The following is a 12,289-nucleotide window of genomic DNA, read 5'->3' on the forward strand; positions in this document are numbered from 1 at the left end:
AAAACTTACTGCCAGATTCTGGAGGATAAACTTGAAAGAGTGCTACAAGAGGATGTGGTGCTGGTCCTTCAAGAGTCACTCTCAACTCATCTGTCTATAAAGCCTAGAAAAAAACCATCTCTATGTATTTGACAATACTTCAGAATGTTATTCTTATTAATTGAGGGTCATTTTTTAGGATTTTTTGCCCAAGCAAAGTCTCTGAGAACCTGACACATTGCACTTCTGGAGACTCAAGGTAGGTTGCAGTTCTGGAAAACGGTGGCGCTGGAGACTAAATGGTTCCTGATGGTTTCATATCTGATTCTTAACATTAATTCTTACTTTTTTTGCAATTAACATGCATCTTTTCTCCTCCACCTGTTTTTCTGACAATGCAGATGCAACAAGCGTTTTTCTGTCCGGTGGTCATGCCTTAACTTTGCAAATTGCAGTATTGCATTAGTATTGCATCCTTCTCATGGGCATTTAATAGTTTTTGACTTTTCAGTCAGAGGTAAATCTCTTTTTTGGCTTATTTTATCTCTAAAAGAAAATGTGCCTAATAATTCTGCACACCTGAATATAAGGAGTTTTTCACTTCCAGCCTTCATGGACAATTATATAACAATTATAAATAATTAAATACAAAATGAATAGTAGTTATTAAGATTGATGTGGTTTGGAATTATTCAAATGTGCTTGGGGAAAAAAATATGACAAGAATATCAACTTGCCTAATAATTCTGCACTCCCTGTATAGTGTCACCAACTACAGAAAATGCAGTGTTACAGTCCAAACCAATATCATGGGTTTATCTATTGTAATTATCTTATAAAATGCATGTTGTGTCGAAATTATTTTAGAAGCACATATTCATTTTGAGTAGATGCGGGTCAGGGAGCTCGGGGTGCCATGGCGGGTCAGATAGTTCAGAAAGACATGGCGGATCAGAGTATTCTTGAGACCATAGCAGATCAGGAAGCTCGGGGAGCTGAAGTCCAAATATGGGCAAGGGTAAACCCAATAGACTGAACCAAAAGGGGGAGACAAAGGAATAAACCAAATCAATGGAACCACAGGGGGGAAAAAACACTAGGAAAACACATAAACACAGTCCATAATCCTGACACTACATCCTCCTCCTGGAAAACACCTATGGAGGAGGGTGGGTGCGGGCGCCCTGGAGGCAGTAGGCAGGAACACTGGAGACAGGGAATGCCTCCAGGGTGGGTCAGGGAGCTCGAGGAGCTATGGCAGAACAGACAGTTTGTGAAGCCATGGCAGATCAGGGAGTTCAGGGAGCCATGGCAGATCAGGAAGCTTGGGGAGCCATGGCGAGTCAGGGAGCTCGAGGAGCTATGGCAGAACAGACAGTTTGTGAAGCCATGGCAGATCAGGGAGTTCAGGGAGCCATGGCAGATCAGGAAGCTTGGGGAGCCATGGTGAGTCAGGGAGCTCGGGGTGCCATGGCGGGTCAGGGAGCTTGGGGAGCCATGGCGGATCAGGGAGCTCGGGGAGCCATGTTGGGTTAAACAGTTCAGGAAACCTTGGCGGGTCAAACAGTTCAGGAAGCCATGGCGGAGCAAACAGTTCAGAGGGCCATGGTGGATCGAGGAGCTCTGGAGGGAGCTCTTGAGGAGCGGGCTCTGGATGGCGCTCTTGAGGAGCAGGTTCTGGACGGCGCTCTTGAGGAGCGGACTCTGGACGGTGCTCGGGGGCGAGCGGGCTCTGGAAGGCGCTCGGGGTGAGCGGGCTCTGGAGGCGTGGTCACTTGAGGGCGCTCTGGAGGCGCGGACACAGGAGCACGCTCGGGAGGCGCTGACACTTGAGGGTGCTCAGGAGGCGTGGACACAGGAGGGCGCTCGGGAGGTTTCACATTACAGTCATTACATACAGTATCTGTTCCAGCATTAGTTTACACAACAAATGATCATTATTTTTATCTTAAAAAATAATTATGTTCTGACATTAGAATGTTGTGCGTGTTTTCATAATTGACACTTTTAAACAGTTAATGTGCAGCTCCATGCAATCACAAAATTAGAAACAAACTTAAGGGAAGACACCATGCAGAGATGGAGTAATAATCAGAATCTCCAAACTTTGATAAAATGTGGGAAAACATGCAAGTCCATTCTTCTTAGTATAGAAGCAAGGTAGAGCAGCTGGCTGTCTGGTGCAGTCACAACAACCTGAACACAATCAAAACAGTGGAGATGATTGGTCTTTTGGGAACCAAATGTAAGCAAGTCTGCACCCTGTCTGTATATTCTCCAATGGAAGATCCTGACACCAAGAAAAATTCCTTGTCTGTGTAAAGACATTTGGCAATAAAGCACTTTATAAAGACAAACAGCAATGATGATCCCTATTTATCATTTAAATGACTACATATTTCATGATACACATGGTGAAAATATTGATGGGGAAAGAAGAAACTATATCTGGACACAGTTTTCAGTCTTGCAGTACAAGTGTATTAATACAGGTGTAAACATTTGTCTTTTGCTTTGTGTTATGATTTGTATTTCCAGGGGTTTGCTCACATGGGTGTGTGCAGGTGTATATTAACTTGATTGTGTTTCATGTTTGAGGAATTATTGGAGGGGGTGAGTAGCGTGGAGCGCTCACTTTCTGTTGACCGTTCAAACGTTTTACTAGTTTTAATCGTATATTTGTTTGTTTCATCATGTTAATAAATCTTCAAAGAAAATGCAAATGAAAGAAAACGCGTCACGGATGTATCTCTTCTACTTAGCCTCTCAGCGACTATAGGCTGTTGCTATAACAGGTTTGTGCCAAAAAATTTTGAATATCGAGGTAAAGTCCATTTATTTCAGTAATTTGTTTCAAATAGTGAAACTTGTATGTTATATTAGTTCACTACACACAAAGTGAAATATTTCAAGCCTTTATTTGTTTTAATTTGGATGATTATGGATTAAAGACAAAAAAAAAACCTAATCCAATATTTCACAAAATTACAATATTTCATGTGACCAATAAAAAAAGATCTTAAACACATGTTGGCCTTCTGCCTTCAGGAGTGGCTGGATGCATGGAATTCTCCAGCTGTAGCCCATGTCATGTAGATGTCTGTAGTGGTGGTTCTTGATGCACTGACACCAGCCTCAGCCCACTCCTTATGAAGCTCCCCCAGATTTCTGAACCGCCCTTGCTTGACAATCCTCTCAAGGCTAGGGTCATCCCAGTCTCTTGTGCACCTTTTCCAGCCACATTTTTCCCTTCCTCTTAACACTCCATTAATATACTTCAATACTGCGCTCTGTGAGCACCCAGCTTCTTTTGCAATTGCCTTTTAGGACTTTTCCTCCTTATGGAGGGTGTCAATGATGGTCTTCTGCACAACCGTCAAGTCAGCAGTCTTCCCCATGATTCTAAAGTCTACTAAGCCAGACTGAGACAATTTAAAGGCTGAGGAAACCTTTGCAGGTGTTTTCCGTTAATTAGCTGACTAGATTGGGACACAGGGAGCCTACAATGTTGAACTTTGTCATGATGTTCTAATTTTGTGAAATACTGATTTTTTTTATTTTTTATCTTTAATCCATAATCATTAAAATTGAAACAAATAAAGGCTTGAAATATTTCACTTTGTGTGTACTGAACTAATATAACATACAAGTTTCACTTTTTGAAACAAATTATTAATATAAATGGACGTTCCCTCGATATTCAAATTTTTTGGCACATACCTGTGATTAGTTTGCAGTATTACTGCAGTTTATTTACTGCTAGTCTGTAACTTGTCAGAGTGTCTGTCTGACACTGACATCTAGTGGACATTTTATTATCTTTGACTGGCAGACAAACCTGGTTTTCACACTACACTCAAAACAGATCCAGGAACATTGTTGCCAGATTGGGCAAGTTTCCATCTAACTGGACTTCTTTTGATCAGGCTGGGCCAGAGAAAGATGTAAGGGGCAGGTGGACAAAATGGTGGCTGTATCTTAGTTTTTTATTCACTTTTATTCATTTTTCGTTATTTAACACAATTATTAATTAGGGATGGCAGCTAAAGCAGTTTATTATTGAGTGTTAGTGCATGAGGTTTTTTTTATATAGGATTTTTTTAAATCTCATTTAAGTCTGAATGAGTGGTTCTCTCAATTTTTGTATGTGATACTTTTTTTAGGATGCCATTGGATGGACAGAACTCTGGCTCTGATTTTGGCCTGCTTGGAATCCACCTGTTGGTGTACATCTCCTAAAAAGGATAAAGTATCTCATTTAAGTCTGAATGAGTGGTTCTCTAAAGAAAAATATCACCCCTTTCAATCTGGGATCTTTGTATTCCATACTTTTATTGGATGTCATTGGATTGCTACAGAACTCTAATTTTGGCCTGTAAAGGCCAAAAAAAATAGGACAAAGTGGTGCACCGAGTTTGAACTTCCAAAATGGAGTTTAAATGCGGCTTCAAATGAATCCAAATGTGGTTCTAAACGATCCCAGCCGAGGAAGAAGGGTCTTATCTAGTGAAACGATCTGTTATTTTCATTAATAATAATAAAAAAAAATACAATATATACTTTTTAATGTCAAATGCTCGTCTTGTCTTGCTCTGCTGTTTCAACCCAGAATACACAGAGTTCAGGGAGAGCAAGACAAGATTGATTTTAAACGTTTGATTTTAATAAGTATTTAAATTGTATTTTTGTTTTATGAAAATAACCAAATGTTTCATTATAAGATCCTTTTTCCTCGTCTGGGATCGTTTACAACAACATTTGGGATCATTTGAAGCCGCATTTAAACTACATTTTGGAAGTTCAAACTCAGGGCACCATATAGTTCCATTATATGGAGAAAAATCCTGAAATGTTTTCCTTAAAAAACTAATTTTCTTTCTGGCTATAGAAAGACATGAACATCTTGGTTGACAAGGGGGTGAGTACATTATCTGTAAGTTTTTGTTCTGGAAGTGAACTTCTCCTTTAATATTTGTTGTGTCTATGAAATACAGAGCAGGAATTTCTTCAATAGAATAGTGGGTATTGCATTCCCTGTAGCATCAGCAAGACACAGCATATACAACCTTTTTCCCCGAACAAGACTCAGATGGCCCAGCACTTTCTTTATCCACAGATGCAGTACATACATAGAAGGGCAAAGAGCTCAAGCTCTTTCTTATTTATCTTTATGATAGGTTTACAACAGTGTGATAAGGACTCCTTTTGTTGAATTACTTATCACTTCTATCATGGCTTTTATAGCCATAGCCTAGTGATCTAAAACATCTTTGTCTACTGCTGTCATGAATTTGAACCTTAATTTATTAAATATACTATATTGTGAAAGCTCAATGTGCAAATCAGATTTATATATTGAGCCGTTTATGTTGATTTCTGTTAGAATATTGCTGAAATCTATCTAATAATTTTCCTGTTTCTGTTGTACAGTAGTTTATGTTAGTTTGTACTATGACCTGAATCTGCCTGAGTACAGAAATCTTTGACCTCTGTGAAATCACTGACTCCACCCAACAAACACACAGATCTCTTGCTGCTTTCATGACGAGGGACATTGACTTTATATGCAGGAAACTTTACAGGTAATCTTAAAAAGACTCTTTTTTTGGTCATATGAAACATGAATACAAGAAACAACACTGAAAACTTTAATTTAATCAGTGTGTTTAATAACTGAATCAGCTGTAGTAACATCACTTAGTTTCAGGTGAAACAACATCAAGTGTCAATTGTGTTGAATGAACAAAATAAAGTACAAATATTATCTTTAGATTATAAATGCAAAAAGTGCTGTTGTAAAGAGATGTTTGCAATTAACTTCTTGTTTTGTGATTGGTTAGCAGTCCCACTGCGTTGCAATTGGTGAACAGCTTAGATGGCGTTCAGTACTGCCACACCCCTTCCTAAAGCAACAAACTAGATTAAAGTGATTCTTACCTTTTAAATAAGGCTATTTTTCTTACAAAAACACATCGGATTGCTAAAGGAGGCTTTTACTGACCCCCCAGAGCCATGCAAGATGCTTTTTATTATGGATCGACTTGTTTTGGACTGATGCAGAGAAACAGCAGTCTATGCCGTTCTAAAGCTTGGGAGAGCCAGGATTATTTTTAATATAGCTCTGATTGCATTCGTCTGAAAGAAGGAAGTCATATAGACCTACGATACATGGAGGGTGAGTAATTAATATGCTACAGTTGTGTTGGTCCTATCGTTTTTATTGTAAAAATAAAAACAAAACTGACACTATTGCTGTAACAGAGTGAGTGAGATGAGAGCTTGTGAACAGACGAGATCCCCGGAGACCTCTGTGCGGCCCCCATACTGAGAGTGGTAATCGCTATCACACCGGCAGACAGGACGTGACGAGGCTCTGGGAGGTCAGACGAGACCTCTGGTGCAGACTTGGTGACAGACGAAACCTCTGGAGCAGACTTGGTGGCAGATGGGACCTCTGAAGCAGATGTGGTGACAGACAGGACCTCTGGAGTGCAGTATACGACCCACAGATTGAGAATGGCAATCCCCATCACGCTGGCAGACGTGATGTGACAAGGCTCTGGGTGGTCAGATGAGACTTGACTTGACTCTTCACTTGACTCCTGATGATCAAACGTGTCGTGACAAAACTCTGGACAGACAGGGGAGATGTAATGGGGCTCCAGACAGACAGACGAAGTGTGACGAGGCACTGGGTGGTCTGACGAGACGTGACTTGGCTCTGAACATACAGACGAGACGTGACTTGGCCCTGAAACAACAGCAATAACTTGACTTGGCTCATTAAGAATTGCTGTGATTTGACTTAGCTCACGTAGACCAGCTGTGACTTGACCTGGTTCATGGAAACCACCTGTGACTTGACTTGACTTAGGAAAATCCGTTTTGACTGTGCTTGACACAGGTACCACAGGTTTGACTTTCCTTGGCTCAGAAACGGCAGCTTTGTCTTGGCTTGGCTCATGGAGATCAGCGATGACTTGACTTGACTCATAGCGATCAGCGGTGACTTGACCTGACACGTGAAGATCAGCGATGACTTGATTCATTTCTTAGAGACCTGTTATGAGTTTGCTTGACTCAGAAACCGCGGCTGTGACTTTGCTTGACTCAGAAAACCACGGCTGTGACTTGACTTGAGTTAGTAGGAACAGCCGCTGTAATGTGATTTGACTCAGGAACCTCTTCAGGAAGGGCGGCGATGATGGGTGCAGACTCAGGAGCAGAAGACATGACGTGACCAGGCTGTGGCTTGGCTGAGATGGCTTGAACAGGCAGGCTTTGGCGTGACGGCCATCTTGTGCAGTGGCTCTGGCGTGGCGGCCATCTTGACAGTGCTTGGCTCAGGAAAGACAGCTGTAACTTGACTTGAGACAGAAGCGACAGCTGTAACTTGACTTGACACAGGAACAACAGTTCTGACTTGACTTGACACAGGAAACACAGCTTTAAATTGACTTGCCTTAGGAAAAGTAGCTCTGACTTGATGCAGGAAACCCAGCTCTAACTTGACTTGACGCAGGAACTACGGCCGTAGTTTGATTTGACCCTGGAGCAGCAGCTGTAGCTTGACTTGACACTGGAGCAGCTGTAGCTTGACTTAACACTGGAGCAGCAGCTGTAGCTTGACTTGACACTGAAAACAAAGCTGTAACTTGACTGGACTCTGGAAGCATGGTTGCAACTTGACTAAACTCAGGAAACACAGCTGCAACCTGACTTGACTTGGAAACTTGACTTGACTCAGGAAACGCAGCTGCAACTTGACTTGACTCAGGAAATGCAGCTGTAACTTGGCTTGACTTGGAAACTTGACTTGACTCAGAAAATGCAGCTGTAGCTTGACTTAACACTGGAGCAGCAGCTGTAGCTTGATTTGACACTGGAAACACAGCTGCAACTTGACTGGACTCTGGAAGCACGGTTGCAACTTGACTTGACTTGGAACCTTGACTTGACTCAGAAAATGCAGCTGCAATTTTATTATGGCTCTGGTATGGCAGCTGTGATGTGACAGAGCTCCGTTTTTGCTGCCATTTTGTAAATGGGTTCTGCCGTCGCTGCCATATTATGAACGCACACCGGTGTGGCCGCCATCTTGTGAACGAGCACCGATGTGGCCACCATAACGTGGATGTGCTCCGGCGTTTTGAGAGCAGGCTCGGTAGTAGCCGCCATTACAAGAGCATGCTCCGGGGAAGCCGCCCCTTCACGAACGGGTTGCACACCCGGCATCACGGTTCCTCCTCTGAGACACCCACCGTAAACGACAAGCCCACAACACAACAGAGAAAAGTCCAGAAATGCAGCTAACGATGAACGCGGACCCTCTCATCTCAGCCTCGCCCTCAAAGGCTCATTAATGCCATCACAGAATATTTCACATAATATGCAGTCCGGGAGGGTAGAATAGTATGCTATGGCCAGAAATTCAAGGGTGTGATGTTCAAATGAACGTAGTCCTTGTTTAAGTCTGAATAATATCCTGTTTGTGTCCATACCTGAATGTCCGAGAGTGAAGCTGATGGATCCTTGTGTGACGGAGTATTCTGTAACAGAGTGAGACGAGAGGCGAACTGATCCGTTTGCAGGCTTTTATTAATAGGACAAAGACATGGTCCAACAGGCAGGGTCAAAGCAACAGCAAACAGGTATGTTAGGGCTAGGCACCGTAGAAGTCCGTAAAGCAGGCGTGGGTCGATCCGTGGCGAATGTAATCAGTGAAGGGATGAGACGAGAGAATAATCCAATAAACAAGCTAGAATCCAGTAGGCAGGTGGCGAGACAGTCCAGACGAAATGGCTAGGCGATGGAACGAAACACAGGGAAACTAGAGAACTTGGGACGATAAGAACAGAAATCACAACAACAAGACTAATCACAATACTCCGTGGCTTCCAAGGGGAAAGACTGGGGCTTTTATAGCACTGCTGATTGGTCACAGGTGATGGTGGTATGAAACAAATGGAGATGAGAATTAAACAAAAGTTATTTAATAAAACCCAGACAGGGAAATTCAGACAGGGAGAGAGGTGAAAACACATCCAACATAACATTAAGATCGCACAAAGAAGACTAAACAGAAACCAACTTAAATAGACAGGCTAATAAGACAGACAGGTGTGGGTAATTTGACAATTAGTGCATATGATGAGGACAGGAACCGGAGGAGTGGAGTCCTGAGGCAATGGCCGACTACGGAGACAGCGGTGGCAGAGTTGAAGCAGCAGGGCTGCTAGAAGGAGATGACTGAGGGATGGTGGGAAATTCAAGCAGGTGGACCGTTTAGGGCAGAGATATTGCTCAGGATAGGCAGGAACTTCAATTTCTATGTCCTTAGAGAAGTCAATCAAAATCTTGATCCATATATGATTGTTCCAAATCCAGACCTCGCTCACCCTCAACAGCGGTGCTCTCCTCAGCACCCTCATGCAAGAGACCTGCATTCCCACGGGACCTGACGCAAGGAGTGCTGCACGGAACAAAACTTGATGGGCGAGTGTGGGCGGGTAGAGACTTGTGTATGTGTAGGGTGCGTGAAAATAAAATGATTTGTGGGACTCCCACAAAATAGAAAATATCTAAACAAAATATCTAAAATCAAAAAACTGTCTATCATCTATTGCACAACAGTAGCAAGAACAACTAGTATAACATAAATACGATTAGCAAACGCAAGAATAGGCAGTTTCCATTTTAAATTTGTTTGCAGCGTGAGCAATGTAGCCATCTGTTGATTTCTGGAATGCATCGGCCAATCAGAGGTGTTTAAGTTATAATCCACTCACTGCTCACAAGTTCTTGCACAGTGCTGAATATTGCATGCTCACGAATGACAACACACAAAGTGTAGACATTGTGAAAAATTCATTGTGCATAACATTCATTGTGTTATAAGAGTTAAATGAGATTGCGTATGAACTGTGATGTCCGCTTTAAGGGAGCTTTGTTTTCTTGCATTCTGCCATGCATGCACGTAAATATATTTAATAGGGAGCATTTATGCTTGGGTCTTGTGGAACTTAGGACATGGTACAGAACTGTTTCATGTAAATTCAATCAATGTACTAAAAAAATCTATACGGGTTACTTTTATGCAGGCTTTTGCGGGCGGGAGCAGGACAAAACATGAATGTGGCAGGCAGAAGTGGGATGAGATAACATTTATTTCTGCGGGAGCCGGACTAAAAAAAACCATCCCACCCAGGTCTCTACCTCACGCTTCACTGATACATCCATTTTCATGGCCATTGTAGTTTGTTCTCGCACCTGGTAGGATTGACTTTGCTCAGGCTCTCTGGTGATCTTTAGTGCTGTCACTCCCGTTGGCGAAGGCTGTTGCAACCGGCCCTGGCTCTCCGTCCGCGGTGGGCTTGGGCTCTGGCTCCGCAAGTCGGGGTGTGGGTTGGCTGGGAAACTGGGAAACAAGAATCTGTTTATGACTATCAAATAGTCAAAAAAGCTGTTCATGGATTTTGTGCTGTTGCAGGCTCAGCTTCCATTGTTGCAGTTAGTTGGCTAATTAAAAATGGAACAATTCTGGCAAACATAACATCCAGTGTTCCCAAAATTGCCCTAAAAAGCCCTAAAAGTGTATGACGAAGCTTTAAAATAATTCAAACCAGCATCTGTAAAATATCAGGATAGCATAACCGAGGTTAGAAAAAGAATTGAGATGAGTGAACAAAATATGAGATGAATAAGAGATTAAACTATAATGGTTTTTTTGTTTTTTTTCTGTGAACATCAATGCATTTACTATTTGGGTATTCATAATACTTAGTGCAATCATTTTTAAGGTGTTTGTTAAATTGGGTATGCTACAATCTTTGTCTGCTAACGTCTTTCTCTGTTCACTGAAATAAATTGTTTACATTTACCAATGTCTCCTGATATTTTTCCCATTTATTTTTAAATTAAACCTACATTTAATGCAAAACACAATTACATAAAAAAAATACATTTTGCATTTGACAAAATGAAAATGCATTGTAATGGATTTTTTGTTTGTTTGTGTGTCCTCTTTATCAACAGAAGCTACCAGAATGCTGTCTCTTCCGTTCTTTAACAATAAAGAACTCAAGAAGGAAAGGCTGATAAGGTCCACTCAGACCCTCCACCACTATGTGCACAAATACTTCTGCATCACCAACAGGCTGCTGGTGATACTCAGTACTCACCTGGAGCAAAGCCCTTCCCCTGCAGTCTCAGCAGATGAAAGTGAAAGTATTGAGAAAAACTGCACCAGGGTCAGAGATGTAATGCGCCTAATCCTTGATTTTTCTGAGAGGGAGGACAAACATGTCCGTAAGAGCATTGAACCTGCTCTATATGACCAGATTGCTTTCTCTGGAGTGTCACAGAAAGTCAAGGCTGCAGTGATAAAGGATCTGCATCAGGAAACTCTGGGACTCTTGGGGAATGTCTTCGGTCCTCTAGTCACTGTTCGACTGGCAAACAGTGATCTGGAGAGTGTGATGCCTCTACTGGAACAGAATGGACTCCAGTCTGTTCTATCTTTGGCTCTAGGAGAACTAGTGCAGAACAGTGGAAGAATCAGTGGGCTTTTGTGTAAACAAAGGAACCAGCAGAGGAGCCTGGATGAAGCCATAATGTTAGTGGAAGATGTGCTCTCTGTTCTGAAGCCACCCTGTGACTCCTACAATGACATTCTGAGTGAATTGGAAGCCTACATCACCATCATATCTGAAAACATCTAGACTACTTCTGTATTATTTTCATATCTCTATATATGTAGAGCTGGACATTTTAATAAGGATCAAATGGGTGATCTCAATTTTGAGAATGAAAGCCAACCTGTTATTCCTCAATAGCTTCATGTTTGACTCTGATTGTCTATTTAATCTTCATCTCTTCTCTTTCCTTTTTAATAAACACCATCTTTATAATAGTGTTGATCTCATTTGCTTCACCAGGAGTTTTACAGTGTGTTTAGACACCTTGTCCTCCCTGCTGAAAAAAAAAACAGCTAAAACCAGCCTAGGCTGCTTGGCTGGTCTTAGCTGGTTTTAGCTGGTATCCCAGCCTGCCAAGGCTGGGAAAGTGGCCAAAACCCCTCTAAAACCAGCCAATCAGCCTAGGCTGGTTTTAGCTGTTTTTTTTTTTTTTTCAGCAGAACTGTTAACAATGAGAACATTTAATAGAAAGAAAATGTAAACATCAACTAGATCTCTGGGTGCATCTCAACCAGCTACCCAGTTCAGTAGTCAGCACACTTGTAAGGAGTCAGAATGAGAGTTGATGGCCTTCAATCACCTGATGAGACAAAGAAAAAAGCAAAACTAGCATT

General features: G+C 41.9%; 1 protein-coding gene across 2 annotated transcripts; it reads left to right on the top strand.

The window, feature by feature from the left end:
- Positions 1–5,478: 5,478 nt before the first annotated feature.
- LOC141333889 (uncharacterized) lies at positions 5,479–11,888 on the top strand. 2 transcript variants are annotated; one of them, XM_073839049.1, is made up of 3 exons: positions 5,509–5,561; positions 10,080–10,186; positions 11,014–11,888. In XM_073839049.1, the coding sequence occupies exon 3, from the start codon at positions 11,025–11,027 to the stop codon at positions 11,697–11,699; it is 675 nt and encodes a 224-aa protein (XP_073695150.1). In that variant the 5' UTR covers positions 5,509–5,561; positions 10,080–10,186; positions 11,014–11,024; the 3' UTR covers positions 11,700–11,888. The 2 variants fall into 2 exon arrangements, with proteins under 2 accessions (XP_073695151.1, XP_073695150.1); XM_073839050.1 differs by lacking the exon at positions 10,080–10,186 and having other exon boundaries at positions 5,479–5,561.
- The last annotated feature ends 401 nt before the right edge of the window (positions 11,889–12,289 follow it).

Source organism: Garra rufa, chromosome 4 (assembly GCF_049309525.1).
Source record: "Garra rufa chromosome 4, GarRuf1.0, whole genome shotgun sequence".
In the NCBI taxonomy this organism is placed as follows: Eukaryota; Metazoa; Chordata; class Actinopteri; order Cypriniformes; family Cyprinidae; genus Garra; species Garra rufa.

Bases quoted from the DNA above. Each gene is read 5' to 3' on its own strand.
- LOC141333889 (XM_073839050.1), top strand. From the start codon at position 11,025: ATGCTGTCTCTTCCGTTCTTTAACAATAAAGAACTCAAGAAGGAAAGG.